Below are 16,597 nucleotides of genomic sequence, written 5' to 3'. Positions count from 1 at the left end.
CCCAGTCCACGAGGTACTGCAGGCCCCCTACCCGACGTCGGGAGTCCAGGATGGCTCGGACTGTGTACGCCGGGCTCCCCCCGATGTCCAGGGGGGGCGGGGGGGCCTCCAGCACCTCACTGTCCTGCAGCGGACCAGCTACCACCGGCCTGAGGAGAGACACATGAAACGAGGGGTTAATACGGTAATACGAAGGAAGTTGTAACCTGTAACACACCTCGTTTATCCTCCTCAGGACTTTAAACGGCCCCACAAACCGCGGACCCAGCTTCCGGCAGGGCAGGCGGAGAGGCAGGTTCCGGGTCGAGAGCCAGACTCTATCCCCCGGGTTAAACACGGGGGCGTCACTGCGGTGGCGGTCAGCGCTCTCTTTGTGTCGTTCGCTCGCCCTCCTTAAACATTCCTGGACCGCGTTCCAGGTCTCCTGAGAGCGCTTGACCCATGCCTCCACCGCAGGAGCCTCCGTCTGGCTCTGTTGCCATGGCACCAGGACCGGCTGATACCCCAGCACCACCTGGAAGGGTGACAGATTAGTGGAGGAGTGGCGCTGAGAGTTCTGGGCCATTTCGGCCCATGGCACAAACTGCGCCCACTCCCCTGGCCGGTCCTGGCAATATGACCGCAGGAACCTGCCCACATCCTGGTTGATGCGCTCTACCTGCCCATTACTCTCGGGGTGGAACCCCGAGGTCAGGCTGACCGAGACCCCCAGCCTCTCCATAAACGATTTCCATACCCTGGACGTAAACTGGGGACCTCGATCAGATACGATGTCCTCGGGCACCCCATAGTGCCGGAAGACGTGAGTGAACAGGGCCTCCGCGGTCTGCAGGGCCGTAGGAAGACCGGGCAAAGGGAGCAGACGGCAGGACTTAGAGAACCTGTCCACAACGACCAGGATCGCCGTGTTCCCCTGAGACGGCGGGAGATCCGTAAGGAAATCCACCGAGAGGTGAGTCCATGGCCGCTGTGGAACAGGGAGGGGCTGTAATTTCCCTCGAGGTAGGTGCCTAGGAGCCTTACACTGAGCGCATACTGAACAGGACGAGACATAACGCCGGACATCCTCAGCCAAGGTGGGCCACCAGTACCTCCCCTTCAGGCCCCGCACTGTCCGTTCCACCCCAGGATGACCCGAGGAGGGTAGAGTATGGGACCATCGGATCAGGCGATCGCGAACACCAAGCGGAACGTATTTCAGGCCCACGGGACACTGCGACGGAGTAGGTTCTGACCGAACCGCCCGCTCGATGTCCGCATCCACCTCCCATACCACCGGTGCCACCAGACAGGAGGCGGGAAGTATGGGAGTAGGATCGATGGTCCGCTCCTCGGTGTCGTAGAGACGCGACAGTGCGTCAGCCTTCCGGTTCCGGGAACCTGGAATGTACGAGAGAGTGAAGTTAAACCTCGTGAAAAACATGGCCCACCTCGCCTGACGGGGATTAAGCCTCCTCGCTGCCCGAATATACTCCAGGTTACGGTGGTCGGTCCAGATGAGAAAAGGGTGACGTGCCCCCTCAAGCCAATGTCTCCACACCGTCAAAGCCCTGACCACGGCTAACAGCTCCCGGTCCCCCACATCATAATTGCGCTCCGCCGGGCTCAGCTTCTTAGAAAAGAACGCGCATGGGCGGAGCTTCGGAGGAACGCCCGAACGCTGCGATAGCACAGCTCCTACCCCAGCCTCGGACGCGTCCACCTCCACTATGAATGGCAAAGAGGGGTCCGGATGCGCCAGGACAGGTGCATTGGTAAACAGAACCTTCAGACGATGAAAGGCTCTGTCCGCCTCTGCTGACCATCGTAGTCGCACCGGCCCCCCCTTCATCAGTGAGGTAATGGGAGCTGCTACCTGGCCAAAACCCCGGATAAACCTCCGATAATAATTAGCGAACCCCAAGAACCGCTGCACCTCCTTCACAGTGGCTGGGGTTGGCCAATTACGCACAGCCGTCACGCGGTCACACTCCACCTCCACCCCCGAGGTGGAAATGCGATATCCTAGAAATGAGACGGCTCTTTTGAAGAACTTACATTTCTCAGCCTTGACGTATAGGTTATGCTCCAGCAGCCGCCCAAGCACTTTACGCACCAGGGACACATGCTCGGCGCGTGTGGCGGAGCAGATCAGGATGTCATCGATGTACACCACCACACCCTGCCCGAGCATGTCCCTAAGGACCTCGTCCACAAAGGATTGGAAGACGGCGGGAGCATTCTTTAACCCATACGGCATGACGAGGTACTCATAATGGCCAGATGTGGTACTAAATGCGGTTTTCCACTCGTCTCCCTCTCGGATACGCACCAAGTTATACGCACTCCTGAGATCCAATTTCGTGAAGAAGCGCGCCCCGTGAAATGACTCCACTGCCGTAGCAATGAGAGGTAGCGGGTAACTGAAACCCACTGTGATAGCATTTAGACCTCTATAGTCAATGCACGGGCGCAGACCTCCCTCTTTCTTCTTCACGAAAAAGAAGCTCGAGGAGACGGGGGATTTAGAGGGCCGAATGTATCCCTGTCTCAAGGACTCAGTGACGTATGTATCCATAGCCACTGTTTCCTCCTGAGACAGAGGATACACGTGACTCCTAGGAAGAACCGCGTCAGCCTGGAGGTTTATCGCACAATCTCCCTGTCGATGGGGGGGGGTAATTGAGTCGCCTTCGTCTTACTGAAGGCGATAGCCAAATCGGCATACTCTGAGGGAATGTGCACAGTAGAGACTTGGTCTGGACTTTCCACCGTAGTCGCACCGATGGAAACTCCTATGCACCTACCTGAGCACTCCCTCGACCACCCCGTTAGAGCCCTCTGTCTCCACGAAATCTGGGGGTTGTGTGTGGCTAGCCAGGGGATTCCCAGTACCACCGGAAACGCTGGGGAGTCAATGATGAACAGGCTGAGACGCTCCACATGACCCCCCCACGTCTGCATAACCAGTGGCACTGTGACCTCCCCTACTTGGCCTGACCCTAGCGGTCGACTATCTAGGGCGTGCACGGGGAAGGGGTGGTCCAGCTGAACCAGGGGGATCCCTAACCTCTTCGCTAACCCATGGTCCATAAAACTCCCAGCTGCACCTGAATCGACTAGCGCCTTATACTGGAAGTGAGGGGAAAAATTAGGAAAACAAACGGAGGTGTACAAGTGATCGACAGGGGGCTCTGGGTGTGGCTGGTGCGGACTCACCTGGGGGGCCGAAGCGGTGCTCTGCCTGCCCTCCGAACTCCCGGAGGGACCTCTCCAGCACCGGTCCACAGTGTGTCCTCTGTGTCCACATCGGGTGCAAGAGAGACCCCTCCCTCCGGTCCTCCTCGGTGCAGCCCCCCCTATCTCCATGGGCTGTGGAGCGGGAGGACTGGTAGGCGGAACGAACAGGCCCCGACTGGAACGTCCCCGGGCAGCCAGCAGGTTGTCCAATCTAATGGACAAATCCACCAGTTGGTCCAGAGTGGAGGTGTTGTCCCTACATGCCAGCTCCCGGCGGACGTCCTCGCGAAGGCCACACCTATAGTGGTCTATCAGGGCCCGCTCGTTCCACCCCGATCCAGCGGCGAGAGTCCGGAATTCCAATGCGAAGTCCTGAGCGGTCCTCGTCTCCTGTCTTAAATGGAATAGTAGCTCACCCGCCGCCCTGCCCTCCGGGGGATGATCGAAAACCGCCCGGAAGCGGCGGGTGAACTCCGGGTAGTCACCCCGGGCCGAGTCTGGACCTTCCCAGACCGCATTGGCCCATTCCAGGGCTCGACCCGTGAGACACGAGACGAGGACGCTCACCCTCTCTTCGTCGGAGGGAGGGGGGCGGACGGTCGCCAGGTACAGTTCCAGTTGGAGCAAGAACCCCTTGCACCCAGCGGCCGTTCCATCGAACTCCCTGGGCGGTGAAATCCGGATCCCGCCGGCACCCGCTTCAGTGGGTGTGGATAGGTGCGTAGGGTGAGGAACCGGAGCTGGTCTGGCTGGGGAGGCACCTCTCTCCCAGCTCTCCAACCGGGCCAACACCTGATCCATGGCCGAGCCTAGGCGGTGGAGGAGGCCGGCATGTTGGGAGACCTGCTCAGCCATGGATGGCGCTTCTGCTCCTGCTGACTCCATATGTTGTGGTGCGGGATTCTGTCAGAGTTGACTTGGACTGGTGCAAGGTGGAATCAGATGCAGGAGACAGGTGCTGGAGTTGAGTGTCCTTTTAATAATTCGACACACAAAACAAAAACGCGAGGCACAGGGCGCTACAGACAGACTGCCTGGGAAAAACACACTCCCAATATTGCGAACAAACAATATATATAAGCGGCACAAAAGGCACGGGGCGCAGCCCGGTAAATCCTCTCTTCAATAGACTGTCAGGGAAAAAAAACCGTAATGAAACACTGACCACCGTCCTGAACGGACAATCAACAATCCCGCACAAAATCCCCAACTGAAAACACACATTAAATAAGTCCCCACTAATGACATACATAAAACAGGTGCGGAACAGACAGACAAAACTAAACGAAACTGAAACAACGATCGGTGGCAGCTAATAGGCCGGCGACGACGACCGCCGAGCGCCGCCCGACCGAGGAGGGGCGCCACTTTCGTTGGATCCTGTGACAACCATGCCTCGAACAAAATAGATCTCAGAAGACCTAAGATTAAGAATGATTGACTTGCATAAAGCTGGAAAGTGTCTATAATGTCTATAAATGGAGAAAGTTCAGCACTGTTGCTACTCTCCCTAGGAGTGGTCGTCCTGCAAAGATGACTGCAAGAGCACAGCACAGAATGCTCAATGAGGTTAAGAAGAATCCTAGTGTCAGCTAAAGACTTACAGAAGTCTCTGGAACATGCAAACATCTCTGTTGACGAGTCTACGATACGTAAAACACTAAACAAGAATAGTGTTCATGGGAGGACAGCACGGAAGAAGCCACTGCTGTCCAAAAAAAACATTGCTGCACATCTGAAGTTTGCAAAAGTGCACCTGGATGTTCCACAGCGCTACTGGCAAAATATTCTGTGGACAGATGAAACTACTGTTGAGTTGTTTGGAAGGAACACACAACACTATGTGTGGAGAAAAAAAGGCACAGCACACCAACATCAAAACCTCATCCCAACTGTAAAGTATGTTGGAGGGAGCATCATGGTTTGGGGCTGCTTTGCTGCCTCAGGGCCTGGACAGCTTGCTATCATCGACGGAAAAATTAAGTCCCAATTTTATCAAGACATTTTGCAGGAGAATGTTAGGTTATCTGTCCACCAATTGAAGCTCAACAGAAGTTGGGTGATGCAACAGGACAACAACCCAAAACACAGAAGTAAATCAACAACAGAATGGCTTCAACAGAAGAAAATACGCCTTCTGGAGTGGCCCAGTCAGAGTCCTGACCTCAACCCGATTTGAGATGCTGTGGCATGACCTCAAGAGAGCAGTTCACACCAGACATCCCAAGAATATTGCTGCACTGAAACAGTTTTGTAAAGATGAATGGTCCAAAATTCCTCCTGACCGTTGTACAGGTCTGATCCGTAACTACATAAAACGTTTGGTTGAGGTTATTGCTGCCAAAGTAGGGTCAACCAGTTATTAAATCCAAGGGTTCACATACCTTTTTCCACCTTGCACCGTGAATGTTTACACAGTGTGTTCAATAAAGACATGAAAACGTATAATTGTTTTTGGGTTACTAGTTTAAGCAGACTGTGTTTGTCTATTGTTGTGACTTAGATGAAGATCAGATCAAATTTTATGACAAATGTATGCAGAAATCCAGGTAATTCCAAAGGGTTCACATACTTTTTCTTGACACTAATTCATGCTGATAAAAAAAAATCCATAGGCCTGATGCACTCATGCTCAAACTTGCACACTTTGATAGACTTAAAGAGGGTATCTGTTGCTACGTCCATTTTTGGACTTATAAATAATATCAAATTATATATTTTAGCTTTTATTTTAGCTTTCCGGACACACCTGAAACCCCACCTCTTTAAGGAATACCTGGGATAGGATAAAGTAATCCTTCTAACCCCCCCCCCCCCCCCCCCCCCCCCGCCCGCAAAAAAGATATAGATGTACTATTGTGAAGTGGTTGTTCCACTGGATATCATAAGGTGAATGCACCAATTTGTAAGAAGCTCTGGATAAGAGCGTCTGCTAAATGACGTAAATGTAAATGTAAATGGGTCAGAAGTTTACATACACTCAATTAGTATTTGGTAGCATTGCCTTTAAATTGTTTAACTTGGGTCAAATGTTTCGGGTAGCATTCCACAAGCTTCCCACAATAAGTTGAGTGAATTTTGGCCCATTCCTCCTGACAGAGTTTGGGTAACTGAGTCAGGTTTGTAGGCCTCCTTGCTCGCACACGTTTTTTCATGGGATGGGATTGAGGTCAGGGCTTTGTGATGGCCACTCCAATACCTTGACTTTGTTGTCCTTAAGCCATTTTGCAACAACTTTGGTAGTATGCTTGGGGTCATTGTCCATTTGGAAGACCCAAGCTTTAACTTCCTGACTGATGTCTTGAGATGTTGCTTCAATATATCAACATAATTTTCCTGCCTCATGATGCCATCTATTTTATATAGTGCACCAGTCCCTCCTTCAGCAAAGCACCCCCACAACGTGCTTCACAGTTGGGATGGTGTTCTGCGGCTTGCAAGCATCACCCTTTTTCCTCCAAACATAACGATGGTCATTATGGCCAAACAGTTCTATTTCTGTTTCATCAGACCAGAGGACATTTCTCCAAAAAGTACGATCTTTGTCCCCATGTGCAGTTGCAAACCATAGTCTGGCTATTTTATGACGGTTTTGGAGCAGTGGCTTCTTCCTTGCTGAGCGGCCTTTCAGGTTATGTCGATATAGGACTGGTTTTACTGTGGATATAGATACTTTTGTACCTGTTTCCCCCAGCATCTTCACAAGGTCCTTTGCTGTTGTTCTGGGATTGATTTGCACTTTCTGCATCAAAGTACGTTCATCTCTAGGAGACAGAACGTGTCTCCTTCCTGAGCGGTATGAGGTCTGCGTGGTCCCATGGTGTTTATACTTGCGTACTATTGTTTATACAGATGAACGTGGTACCTTCAGGTGTTTGGAAATTACTCTCAAGGATGAACCAGACTTGTGGAGGTCTACAATTATTTTTCTGAGGTCTTGGCTGATTTCTTTAGATTTTCCCATGATGTCAAGCAAGAGGCACTAAGTTTGAAGGCCGGCCTTGAAATACAGTGGTGGAAAGAATTATTAGATCCCCTGCTGATTTTGTACGTTTGCCCACTGATAAAGAAAGGATCAGTCTATAATTTTAATGGTAGGTTTATTTGAACAGTGAGAGACAGAATAACAACAAAAATATCCAGAAAAACGCATGTCAAAAATGTTATAAATTGATTTGCATTTTAATGAGGGAAATAAGTATTTGACCCCCTCTCAATCAGAAAGATTTCTGGCTCCCAGGTGTCTTTTATACAGGTAACGAGCTGAGATTAGGAGCACACTCTTAAAGGGAGTGCTCCTAACCGCAGCTTGTTACATGTAAAAAGACACCTGTCCACAGAAGCAATCAATCAGATTCCAAACTTTCCACCATGGCCAAGACCAAAGAGCTCTCCAAGGATGTCAGGGACAAGATTGTAGACCTACAAAAGGCTGGAATTGGCTACAAGACCATCGCCAAGCAGCTTGGTGAGAAGGTGAAAACATTTGGTGCGATTATTCGCAAATGAAAGAAACACAAAAGAACTGTCAATATCCCTCGCCCTGGGGCTCCATGCAAGATCTCACCTCGTGGAGTTGCAATGATCATGAGAACGGTGAGGAATCAGCCCAGAACTACACGGGAGGATCTTGTCACTGATCTCAAGGCAGCTGCGATCATAGTCACCAAGAAAACAATTGGTAACACACTACGCCGTGAAGGACTTAAATCCTGCAGCGCCCGCAAGGTCCCCCTGCTCAAGAAAGCACATATACATGCACGTCTGAAGTTTGCCAATGAACATCTGAATGTTTCAGAGGACAACTGGTGAAAGTGTTGTGGTCAGATGAGACCAAAATGGAGCTCTTTGGCATCAACTCAACTCGCCGTGTTTGGAGGAGGAGGAATGCTGCCTATGACAACACCATCTCCACCGTCAAATACGGAGGTGGAAACATTATGCTTTGGGGGTGTTTTTCTGCTGAAGGTTCGAGTTGCCAAATGTCAGCCTCGAAACCTTAATGACTTGGAGAAGATCTGCAAAAGGAGTGGGACAAAATCCCTCCTGAGATGTGCGCAAACCTGGTGGCCAACTACAAGAAACGTCTGACCTCTGTGATTGCCAACAAGGGTTTTGCCACCAAGTACTAAGTCATGTTTTGCAGAGGGATCAAATACTTATTTCCCTCATTAAAATGCAAATCCTTTTATTACATTTTTGACATGTGTTTTTCTGTATTTTTTTGTTGTTATTCTGTCTCTCACTTTTCAAATAAACCTACCATTAAAATTATAGACTGATCATTTCTTTGTAAGTGGGCAAACATACAAAATCAGCAGGGGATCAAATACTTTTTTCCCCCACTGTACATCCACAGGTACACCTCCAATTGACTCAAATTATGTCAATTAGCCTATCAGAAGCTTCTAAAGCCATGAAATCATTTTCTGGAATTTTCCAAGCTGTTTAAAGGCACAGTCAACTTAGTGTATGTGAGCTTCTGACCCACTGGAATTGTGATACAGTGAATTATAAGTGAAATAATCTGTCTGTAAACAATTGTTTGAAAAATGACTTGTGTCATTTACTAAGTAGATGTCCTAACCGACTTGCCAAAACTATAGTTTGTTAACAAGAAATTTGTGAAGTGGTTGAAAAACGAGTTTTAATGACTCCAACCTAAGTGTATGTAAACTTCCGACTTCAACTGTATATATATCCATTGATTCTTGAAGGATAAACGTATACATGCCTCATGAGCTTAGTTCAACTGTCACCCTCCATCAGAACCCAAAATATAAGCTTGTTTTTCTCCAATTTTTGTAAACATTGTGAATGCAATCAAACACTGTATGGCCTCATGGCAAGGTTAAAACAATAATTGATATATCATGGATGGTCAGTCCTTGCATCCATAGCTCTGGATAGCCCTGCGGTTGCGGGCGGTTTCCGTACCAGGCGGTGATACAGCCTAACAGGATGCTTTCAATAGTGCATCTGTAAAAGTCTATGAGGGTCTTATGAGCCAAGCTGAATTTTTTCAGCCTCCTGAGTTTGAAGAGGTGCTGTTGCACCTTCTTCACCACACTGTCTGTTTGGTGAAGTGTACGCCGAGAAACTTGAATCTTTTCACCTTCTCCACTGCAGTTCCGTCGATGGGGCGTGCTCCATCTGCTGTCTGCTGAAGTCCATGATCAGCTCCTTAGTTTTGTTGTCATTGAGGGAGAGGTTATTTTCCTGGCACCTCTCCTCCAGGGCTCTCACCTCCTCCCTGTAGGCTGTCTCATCATTGTTGTTTGTGCGTGCGTGCGTGCATGTATGTCTGCCTGAATGTATGCGTGCGTATGTGTGTGTGCCTGCGTGTGTGTATATGTGTGTGTCTGTGTACCTGCATATAGTGTGTGTGCCTGCGTGTGTGTGTGTGTGTGTGTGTGTGTGTGTGTGTGTGTGTGTGTGTGTGTGTGTGTGTGTGTGTGTGTGTGTGTGTGTGTGTGTGTGCCTGTGTTTGTGTATATGTGTGTGTGTGTGCTCATGAAGGTGATGATGAACAGCCATTATCAGAGGATGCCATCTGGCTGTCATCAGAGAGGGCCTGAACGCTCCGAAGGTCCTGTTCAAAGCTACAGCCAATGAGTTCCCCTCAAATTCCTTTCTTCTCCAGCTCTTTATGCTACATGTATTACTCGCACTTAGATGATATCCTGTGTAATTGTCTTTTTTCCCCCAGGATGACGTTGATGAGGTCAGATTCCTGTGACTCCGAAACCAACAGGCTTCGGAATAAGGAAGGTGTTGAAAATTAGACTTCACCGTCTAACAGCTTCTTTTTTTTGTGGGGATGTTTTTTTTTTCAGGAGAGTTTATTTTTGTAGGAGCGCCAGGACTGTTTGTTTGTTCCCTTTAAGAACATGAACTGAGGGTGTGTTTACTCATGCATGCCATCATGTCTGATGGTATGCACAATTAGGAATCAGTCAGCTAGTAACACAGATAGTGGCTATTAATGCACAAATTAGCATAACACACAAAACAGAAACTTTTGTGAATTCCAGATTTAGGGCCAAACAAGGTGTGTATATGTGTACAATTGTGTGCATGTGTATACAAGTGTGTGTTGTCTATGCGAGCGTGTAAACATCCATCTGTGTGTATGTCTGTGTGAGTGCAAAGTGAGTCAGAGTGAGAAAAGGTTGTTTGACAGAATGACAGGTTGAGCTGTATCTGTCTGGCCTGTGGTTCTCCAGTCAGGAAGCTTTGCCCAGTGTTTTCAAAGACAGAATGTGCGTCACAAATGGCACCCTAATTCCCAATCTAGTGCACTACTTTTAACCAGGGCCAACAGGGCTCTGGTCAGAAATAGTGCACTATATAGTGAATAGGGAGCTATTTGAGATGCACACAGAGTTATACCTGCTTCCTCTTCCTGGTTTGAACAAAAACAAACACCTGACTTGAGCAGCTGTGGATCTGTCTTTAGAGACCATTGCTGTGACGTCAATAAGGGTCTCTGGTCCTTGTCCGCCAAACGGACTGACAATTCTGAGAGAAAGAGAGAGAGAGAGACAGAGAGAGAGAGAGAGAGAGACAAGTTCTGGCATCTGCAAGGCGTGGCTGTTACTTTCAAAGTGACTTGCAAAGAAACTAAATAATCAGTTATTCAAAACTCTTTGTTGCTCATTTTCTTTTTGACCTATTCTGTAATGTAGCTTCTGTCCTTCAGTTCGGTTGATCTGTTGATCTGTTTCCTAAGCCTGCATTCACCCTTTAATAAGAGATACAAATGGTTGTCATCACTGATTTTTCCTAAATGTGTTAGTTGTACTCTTCTTCTATATTTGGTCCTTTTTAAATAAGGCGGATGTGGATGATTGCAGTTGTTTTCCATTGAGTCGGTTAACTGTCCTCCAATTCTCTCTCTGGAGTTTAGAGAGAAGGAAGTCAAATGATGACTCCATTATGTACCACTCCACTGAGTTCACGTCACTGAATTTTCCCCTAGGAGCAGTGAAGGACAAAGTGGGGAAGAAATGCCATCCATCGCCCTGAGCAGCGCTCACGGAAACTCAGCGATGAGTCCGTATCGGCGACTACACATGTTCCAGCGCGGCAGTGTCCCAAACTCCCATGGCAGTTTGTCTGTCGGGGTTCATTGTGTGATCAGAGCGGAGCTTTACGCAGTTCGAGTGAGTCTGGCCTGGTGAGACAGGGAAAGAGAACCAGCACATTGTCAGCAGAGAGGAGAGAGTAGAGAAGAGGAAAGGAGAGGAGAGAAGAGTCTTTGCTGTAGTTTAGTCATGCTGGCTGCAACACGGCTTATGAAGGAAGAAGGAGAACAACAGGGCTTAGCTGTTCTTGGAAGAGGGAGCGCCATTCTCTGTGGCGGAGCTGGAATAGCTGGCTGGATATTCCTCTCATTATAAAGGTATGCAGCTGGCTGAATTTAGGGCTCACCTGAAATAGAGGTCCTTCCCTCCAGACCAGACACTGTCTATGTTGAACGGTTCTGTTTCTGTCTGGTGGTCCAAACATGGTTAAACTCTCTCTCCAACTTTCCAACATTAGTTCCCTGTTCAGTTTGTCAATACGTTCTTCTAAGAATTTGTCATTTATAGGGTCATATACTATAATGTGTGGGGGGCAGCTTTGGGAAGTGAAGGTCAGAGAGGATGTGTGCATCCTAAATGGCACCATATTCCCTAAATAGTGCGCTACTTTTGACCAGGGACCATAGGGCTCTGGTTAAAAGTAATGCACTATGTAGGAAATAGGTTGCCATTTGGGATGCAGCAAATGTGCATTACCTGCTATTAAGTTTCTCTGTCTGCTCTAGATTCCAAAGAGCTATGATGTCATCTAAACGGTGTGTTTAGGACACAGCATGTGCTCTACCCCACACATTATATTACCAGGCAGGCACGCACACACACTCACATCACAGAGAGAGTCCATGGTGGCGGTTGACTTGTCCCTAGGCAGATGGTTCCATGGTTGTTCCCTGGTTGTCAGGTCGGTGACCGTACAGCCGTGGAGGCCACACGGATGCTTCCTCCTGGGAGTGGGACACCACACACACACACCCTACGGAGAGGAAGAGAGCTTTACTACCATGACCCCGCACAGCGGAACAAATGAGCGAGACCGCGTTTATTACTCACACTCACACACACACACACACACTGACTAGCCTAATTCCATTATATACCATGTTTACAGCTGGAAACATTAAAATGATTTGTTTACTACCTCCAGAGTTTCAGGAAAACAAAGAAATTAAGTAAACTGCAAGAGGATCAATGTGTGTTAGCATACAGCACATATCCCACTTACTTCCTGCTCTGATTAAGGTCGTCATTGTAAATAATAATTTGTTCTTAACTGACTTGCCTAGTTAAATAAAGGTTAAATATAAAATAAATAAAAATAAACCTCACTTCCTGTTGATGGACCACACAATACAAACCCATAGGATACCTGGCGGACCACATTCTCAGCTGATGTACAGCCAGATACTAAGGAGTCAAAAAAAAGTTTTGATATTAATCTGTCCATATGTATGTGGTGTCTCTGAGAGACTGAGGGACAGAGAGACTCCGATAATACTGTACCTGTCTGTCTGTCTGAGACAGCAAGGTCACCTACTGAGCACAGAGGAGGATGCGAGGAGAAGAGATTAAATCCTGCGACTAGTGTCTGGCCGCCCAACAACTTGCCCACTTGACCCCATCCCCTCCTCCCTTCTCCAGACCATCTCTAGAGACCTTCTCCCATTCCAGATAATTTCCCTCATCAACTCATCCCTGACCACTGGTTGCGTCACCTTTGACCTCAAGATGGACAGAGTCACTCCCTTCCTCAAGAAACCAACACTCAAAATCATCACTCACCCCTCTGATGTCAAAAACTACAGACCGGCATCCCTTCTTTCTTTTCTTTCCAAAACACTTCTCTCTCAGAACTATCTTCTTGACCCTAACCGGTGAGGCTTCAAGGCAGCTCACTCAACTGAGACCGTTCTCCTCTGTGTCACGGAGGCTTTCGCACTGCCAAAGCTGACTTTCTCTCCTCTGTTTTCATTCTCCTTGATCTATCCGCTGCCTTTGACACAGTGAACCATCAGATCCTCCTCTCCACCCTCTCAGGGTTGGGCTCTGTACACTCCTGGATTGCATCCTACCTGGCAGGTTGCTCCAACCAGGTGACGTGAAGAGTATCTGTGTCAACACCACGTACTCTTACTACTGGTGACCCCCAGAGCTTGGTTCTAGGCCCTGTCCTCTTTTCTCTTTACATATGACAGAGTGCCAAGCTTATAGAGACATACCCCAAGAGACTTGCAGTTGTAATTGCTGCGAAAGATGGCTCTATGAAGTATTGACTTTGGGGGGTGAATAGTTATGCACGCTCAAGTTTTCAGTTTTTTTGTCTTATTTCTTGTTTGTTTCACAGTAAAAAATATTTAGCATCTTCAAAGTGGTAAGCATGTTGTGTAAATCAAATGATACAACCCCTCAAAAAATCTATTTTAATTCCAGGTTGTAAGGCAACAAAATAGGAAAAATGCCAAGGGGGTGAATACTTTCGCAAGCCACTGTATTTGTCCCACTCCTTAAAACCTAATACTAGATAAAGTGAACCTGAGTGAACAAATTGTAATGGATTCCTTTTAGAGAAGTAGAGAAGTCAGGCGCAGGACACAGGGATCAATGTAAACAAAACGTGTTTACTTGAAAAATCAATAAATCTTCTCATAGGAAAATACGTAGTGTGGAGAAACATCTCCAACACACAAAACAGGAAACAATCACCGACAAGACAAACAGGAAATGCAGAGGTTTAAATAATGAACATAATTAGGGAAAATCAAAAACAGGTGTACACAATAAAGACAAAACCAAACAAACAGTGAAACATCGATCGGTGGCAACTAGTAAGCCGGTGACGTCGACCGCCGAACGCCGCCCGAACAAGGAGAGGGGACGACTTCGGCGGGAGTCGTGACACAAATAATAAACAATTACATATTTATTTCATTTATTTCGTAAACAAATGCAACACACAATGCCCCTGTGTGAAAAAGTAATTGGCCCTTACACTCAATACCTGGTTGTGCCACCTTTAACTGCAATGACTGCAACCAAACGCTTATGTAGTTGTTGATCAGTATCTCACGTCGCTGTGGAGGAATTTTGGCCCACTCTTCCATACAGAACTGCTTTAACTCAGCAACATTTGTGGGTTTTCAAGCATAAACTGCTTGTTTTAAAGTCCTGCCACAACATCTCAATTGGGATTATTTCTGGACTTTGACTAGGCCATTCTAAAACTTAAAATCTGTTGCTTTTTAGTCATTTTCATGTAGACTTGATTGAGTGTTTTGACTCATTGTCTTGCTGCATGACCCAGCTGTACTTCAGCTTCAACTCAGACGGATGGCCTGACATTCTCCTGTAGAATTCTCTGATACAGAGCAGAATTCATGGTTCCTCTATTAAGACAAGTCGTCCAGGTCCTGAGGCAGCAAAGCATCCCCAAACCATCCCACTACCACCACCATGCTTGACCGTTGGTATGAGGTTCTTACCGTGGAATGCAGTGATAGGACCCATGTCGTTAGATGTTGCATAACTTTGTTTGTAAAATAAATATGTAATCTTTGTGTTATTTGTTCCCTCAGGTTCCCTTTAACTAATATTAGGTTTTGGTTGAAGATCTGATAGCGTTCATTATCAAAGATATGCAAAAATCGAGAAAATCAGAAAGGGGGCAAATACATTTCACATCACTGTATGTATATGCAACATTCCACCAGTCATGATGGATTCCCAAACCCAGACAAATTAGCCTATACTCCTAGACTTCATTTTCAATAGAGAAAAGCACTTAAAAGTGCTTTAGTCCAAGAGTAAAGCTTAATATCCTGGGTCTGGAAAACCCTCCATTTGTGTACAACAATTTAACTAATTGCAACACTCCCTTTTTCAGCAGACAATGTGGAGATATTTTAAGAAGGAAATCTCATGCTGTTGCCAAGTGACCCAGGCGTCAGAAGTCAGAGTGTTCTCTTCTGAGTTACAGAGATTCTTCTCTATTATATTACATGAGTTATGGAGATCTGTTCTCTCCTCTAAGGCTGAGAGAGACGTAGAGAGCAGATAGGGGGACTTTTTGTGTCTGAAGAAGCCCAAAGGGATTTGTGGGTAATCAGATAGGCATAAAGGAAATAAAAACCCACTTCCTGACGTTTTGTGGCTCCATGGGTCGTCCGCACATTAGACGTTACAGCCCGGAGGGAGTTAACAAACCGGGAACGGGAATCACCCCACCCGGTGTGTGTGTGTGTTTGTGTGTGTGTGTGTGTGTGCGTGCATGCATGCCTGCGTGTGTTTATGTGCATGTGTGTGTGTCTCACCGCCCCGGTGAGAGTGTAATTAACTTTGGTTAGCGCCCAGCTATATTCCAAACCGTGACCTGACATGGCCCACCCCTGGAAAGTGGCATGCAACATTAGCCTTTATGAGGTTTTATTTGGTCCAGGCCAATGTCTGTCTGCAGTCAGTGGGATTGGGAGAGGGGGGGGGCAGTGGCAAGGGGCTGGGCTTCTATCTCCTGGAGAGAGCTGTGAGTTAGACCCCCAACATGAGGAGGGGGGGTGCAAATTAATAATGGAAGGTAGACTGGAGAGGGGATCCATTGGTGTGGGGGGGGGGGTATGGTTGAATTGTCTGGGTGTGTGTTTGCAAGGTGATATAACTTGCTTGGTGTTTTTCACAGCAACTATCCTGGAGAACTATTATGTGTGCTTATTATAGTTGGTTACTGTATATTATAGTTGGTTACTGTATATTACTGTATATTATAGTTGGTTACATTATATTATAGTTGGTTACTGTATATTATAGTTGTATATTATAGTTGGTTACATTATATTTTAGTTGGTTACTGTATATTACAGTTGGTTACATTATATTATAGTTGGTTACTGTACATTATAGTTGGTTACATTATATTATAGTTGGTTACTGTACATTATAGTTGGTTACATTATATTATAGTTGGTTACTGTACATTATAGTTGGTTACTGTATATTACAGTTGGTTACTGTACATTATAGTTGGTTACTGTACATTACAGTTGGTTACTGTACATTATAGTTGGTTACATTATATTATAGTTGGTTACTGTACATTATAGTTGGTACATTATATTATAGTTGGTTACTGTACATTATAGTTGGTTACATTATATTATAGTTGGTTACTGTATATTATAGTTGGTTACATTATATTATAGTTGGTTACTGTATATTATAGTTGGTTATTGTATATTATAGTTGGTTACTGTAAAGTATAGTTGGTTACAGTATATTATAGTTGGTTACTGTACATTATAGTTGGT

General features: G+C 46.9%; 1 protein-coding gene across 1 annotated transcript in view; it reads left to right on the top strand.

The window, feature by feature from the left end:
• Positions 1-9,958, top strand: part of LOC115165664 (serine/threonine-protein kinase fray2-like) — a 32,436-nt gene extending 22,478 nt beyond the window's left edge. Inside the window, exon 4 of the mRNA XM_029718933.1 lies at positions 9,929-9,958. Within this exon, the coding sequence (XP_029574793.1) occupies positions 9,929-9,958 (30 nt within the window). The remainder of the gene's footprint in view (positions 1-9,928) is intronic.
• Positions 9,959-16,597: the final 6,639 nt, after the last annotated feature.

The sequence above is a fragment of the Salmo trutta genome, chromosome 3, assembly GCF_901001165.1.
Source record: "Salmo trutta chromosome 3, fSalTru1.1, whole genome shotgun sequence".
Lineage (NCBI taxonomy): Eukaryota > Metazoa > Chordata > Actinopteri > Salmoniformes > Salmonidae > Salmo > Salmo trutta.
The sequence above is the reverse complement of the archived record's forward strand: the minus strand, read 5'-3'. Positions and strand labels throughout refer to the sequence as shown.